Source organism: Lactuca sativa, chromosome 4 (assembly GCF_002870075.4).
Source record: "Lactuca sativa cultivar Salinas chromosome 4, Lsat_Salinas_v11, whole genome shotgun sequence".
Taxonomy (NCBI): Eukaryota; Viridiplantae; Streptophyta; class Magnoliopsida; order Asterales; family Asteraceae; genus Lactuca; species Lactuca sativa.
In genome coordinates, this window is record NC_056626.2 from 108,293,448 (window position 1) to 108,297,877 (window position 4,430).

The 4,430-nt window shown below is 27.9% G+C and overlaps 1 protein-coding gene across 1 annotated transcript; it reads right to left on the reverse strand.

Moving 5' to 3' along the window:
* Window positions 1–3,648: 3,648 nt before the first annotated feature.
* LOC111886214 (uncharacterized) lies at window positions 3,649–4,203 on the reverse strand. Its single transcript, XM_023882445.1, has one exon. The coding sequence runs from the start codon at window positions 4,201–4,203 to the stop codon at window positions 3,649–3,651; it is 555 nt and encodes a 184-aa protein (XP_023738213.1).
* Window positions 4,204–4,430: the final 227 nt, after the last annotated feature.

Sequence of the window (4,430 nt, forward strand, 5' to 3'; positions counted from 1 at the left end):
ATGATTGGAACCATAGTGTCTGTTATATATCTATTGTGTGTGGGCATTCCAACCCGATGGTTGTGGGCCAAGAGTATTCCATACCAAGGATGATTGGACTCGTAGTATGTTGGTATTCCAACGCGATGGTTGAGGGTTTGGGGTATTCCAATCCGATGGATGATTGGACTCATAGTATGATCAATGATGTTTGTTATTGTATGTGTATTGTTGTGTGTATGAGTATTTTGGGGGTAACTCACTAAGCTTTCGAGCTTACATTTATCGATTATTGTTTCAGGAACAACGGATGATCGCGGGAAGGCAAAAGCATGACCGTATAATTCCTCGATTTATGATTATGATTTCTGGGAACTCTGATGCTTAAACTATTTTGAAAACACTTTGTAATAATTAATGGTATTTTGGATATTTAAAAAGTATTAAATTTGATTAATTTTTATGGGTGTTACAATAAATAGTTATTAGAAGTTAGTTATTAGACTCTTTTTGTATCGAGCATTATGTTTAGCCCATTAGCTAGGAAACCATATATAGTTTTAGTATGTATAACCTTATTATCTCTTTTTGTAAATACACAAGTTTGCAATATTGAAACTATTAGTTAGTTATCATCTTCATCCATAATTACACAAGTCCACGAAAAATATGATATATATATATATATATATATATATATATATATATATATATATATATATATATATATATATATATATATATATATATATATATATAGGTTTAGGTTCATTTGAGACCATTTTAATTTTGTGAAACCGTGAGACCAAATCTAAAAATAACTTTAAAATGCAAAAATCCAAAAATTCTTTTATTTTTTAAATATATTTTCGGAACTTGAATTAACTAAAAAAAATAAAAATAAATAAAAAAATAAAAAAAATCCTGGTTTTTTTTTTTGAAAAATATGTGAAATATTCTAAATAGAATATTACACTGACATATTCTAAAAAATAATTTTAAAATGCAAAATAAATGGAAAAATCTAAAAATTCTTTTTTTTTAAATATTATTTTCGGAACTTGAATTAACTAAAAAAAAATAAAAAAAAAACCTATTTTTTTTTGAAAAATACGTGAAATATTCTAAATAGAATATTACACTGTACATATTCTAAAAATAATTTTAAAATGCAAAATAAATGAAAAAATCAAAAAATTCTTTTTTTAAATATTATTTCCGGAACTTGAATTAACTAAAAAAAATAAAAATAAAATAAATAAAATAAAAATGCGTCTCACGGTCTCACAAAATTAGGCCGTCTCAAATGAACCTAACCATATATATATATATATATATATATATATATATATATATATATATATATATATATATATATATATATATATATATATATGACAACTATTGTGTAAACATGTCTCTTACTCCTATTCTTTGGATCAAAGATAAATACAATAATTCTTGAAAGAATACTATTACGTTTATTTATTTATTTATTTTTGTTGAGAATTAAGAAATTACAATAATGTCTTAGGGGTAATTTGGACATTTTGTTTATTCTTATTTTAGGCAACAAAATAGTGAAATCTGAAGTTTTAACAATTAATTTTCTTTTACAAAAAAACACAAACTATTTAAAAGAAATGTTTTTGAAAAAAATACACATTTTCGGCTGAATACGTTTTTATTCTTAAAAGAATCTGGATCTTTTTTGGAGCAAAATATTCTGAAAAAATAGTAACCGGAAATTCATAAAAAACAAACACATTTATGAAACTAGTTACATAAAAAACAACAAAAAGATTCTACTAAAATCTAAAATCATTCTTTAAACTTATTGATTTTTTTAAAAATTACATAAAAAACAAAAAAATTATTTCAATAATGTGTTACTTCTTGTAAGAATACCAAAGAATCTATATATTATACTAAAAAATTTATATCAAAACAATGAAAAACTATAATAGTTTAATCCATAGAAAGATTATTGTAGAATGCAAAGCCTCCACTAACCGTATATTCTTGAAAGAACGTTATTTTTTCATTTTGAAAAAAACAGTGTTGTTTCTTTTCATCATCTTGATATTGAACTATTTTATTTTGCTTGTCGTTTGTCTTTGAACCCTTTCCCATCACCACATTCAACATCATTTTAAAGACCAACTACTACAAAATTTAGATATGTCAAATTAAATTACATTAGCTAATAAAAACAAAATATATTTCACAATATTCAAAAAAAAAAAAAGAAGAAGGATGAACTAGTTTAACATATAAAATTAATAAATAATAAAATATCTTTTGAGAAAAGGATATGGAGTGGAAGATTCGAAGGGTCCAAAAATTGATTTTCATGAATAAGATATGTAATTGATAAGAAAATAGATTTTATCTTGGTTTTAGTTTCATGTGGTCTTAATTTCTACATAATACCCATCAAATCATTTTTTTCCATAATCCTATTAATTACTTCAAACAAAAACAACTATAACTCATATCTTTCAAAAAAACACGTTGTTTGAATTCTTCTTTAAGGTTATTTTTTTTTATTTTATTTCTAAGATTGTTTGAGTTTACTGTCAAACCCTACAATATTTAAAAACTATTGAGATCTTTAATAAATAAATGACAATGAATTTAACAGATCACACCTGTTTAAGAAATGAAGACTTGGAAACAACTTGTCGTAAATACAACAGTAAATCGATGAAGATGAGTTTGAAGAGATCGGTGACACTGCTATCCTCAGATTGGATATTGGATTTTCTAGAGGTCTATATTCATTCCGTTTAAATTGATCGGCCACAGTCTATGAATTGATAAACCATAGTCCTTTGCTTGAATGGACCTGTCACAGTCTTCAATGGGATATGATATTGTCAGATTGTTATTAGGGTAGATATGGTCGGCGTGCTATATGGCTGTCAAAGAGATGACGAGTTTATTATAGCATTAGGTGTGAGCAACTAGATGTAACATTATTTTGGTGTCATCTCACATGCCACATCACCAATGATGTTATAACACCAAATGGGAAAATGGTTACCATGTTGCATCTTGTTATAGCACCAACTTTTTTCCATTTTATAATTTTTTATTATTTATTATTATTATTATTATTTTAGTTTAAACAAATATTTTTTAAGTATAACATAATAAATAAATATAATGTTTAAAAATTATAAATAACCTATATTAAAAACAAATCTTAAAGATTAAAAATAACATAGAAATTAAATTACACATAACATCAAAATTCAAAAAAAAAAAAAAAAAAAAAACAAATACAACGCTATTCGTGAAAAAAAACATTTTTTTTTTAAAACTAAACGCTATTCGTTATCGTTATTGTTACCATAGAAGATATAATCCGCCAAGTCCTCTCAAAGTTGTCTGTGTTTATTTGCGTCCTGAATGTCAACAATACGATGCAAATAATCTGTTGTTCCTGGTTGAAACTGAACGTGTCTGAGCTCCGTTGGGATATAGTGTGCAATATTTCTCCCTTTATCTTCTACTACTATGTTATGCATTATGATACATGCATACATGATATATCGTAGAGTTTTTAAATCCAATGGTCATGCTGCATGTTAAACTATATGCCACTTCGCCTTCAGCACTCCAAAAGCACGTTCCACATCCTTACATGCTCCTTCTTGTCTTCTCTTAAAAAAAATTGTCTCGTTCTTCAACCGGGTGGTGGAATGCCTTCACGAATGTGGAATACTGATGATATATTCCATCTGTAAGGTAATACCCATATTTGTATCTGTTTCCATTCACCGTGAAAAGAGCATCCAGGGTCTTTCCATTCAAAAGATCGTCTAATATTGATGACTGATCAAGAACGTTGACGTCGTTGTTAGAACCCGCAACCCCAAAAAATGCATGCAAAATCCATAAATCTTGTGAAGCAACAACCTCTAAAACCAACGAAGGTGATCCGTGATGATCACTTGCATATTGCCCTTTCCATGCTACCGAACAATTTTTCCATTTCCAAGGTGTGCAATCAATGCTTCCGATCATTCTGGGAAACCCATGACGTTCTTCATGCGCCGCATACAATTCTCGCAAATCATGCAACGACGGTTTCCACAAATACACGTCTCCAAATATTTCAACAACACCCTTTGACAATGTATACAAACTTTCCCTTGTGGTTCTTTCGGACATTCTCATATAGTCGTCCATGGTGTCGGGTGACTCCCCTGTTGCCATCAAACGAATAGCCGCAACACATTTATGTAATGTTGTAAACCCTCGTCTACCTCTAGCATCATATCTCAATTGAAAAAATTCATACCTAAACATAAATTAACTACAGTTTAAACATATATTGCATATGTTGTAAAATTAAAGAAACTTGTACTAGATTTTTATTTATTTAGTATAAAAGTATAGTAAAGAAGCGATACCGGCTTTCCAAGGCGTTGGCGATCCGTAGG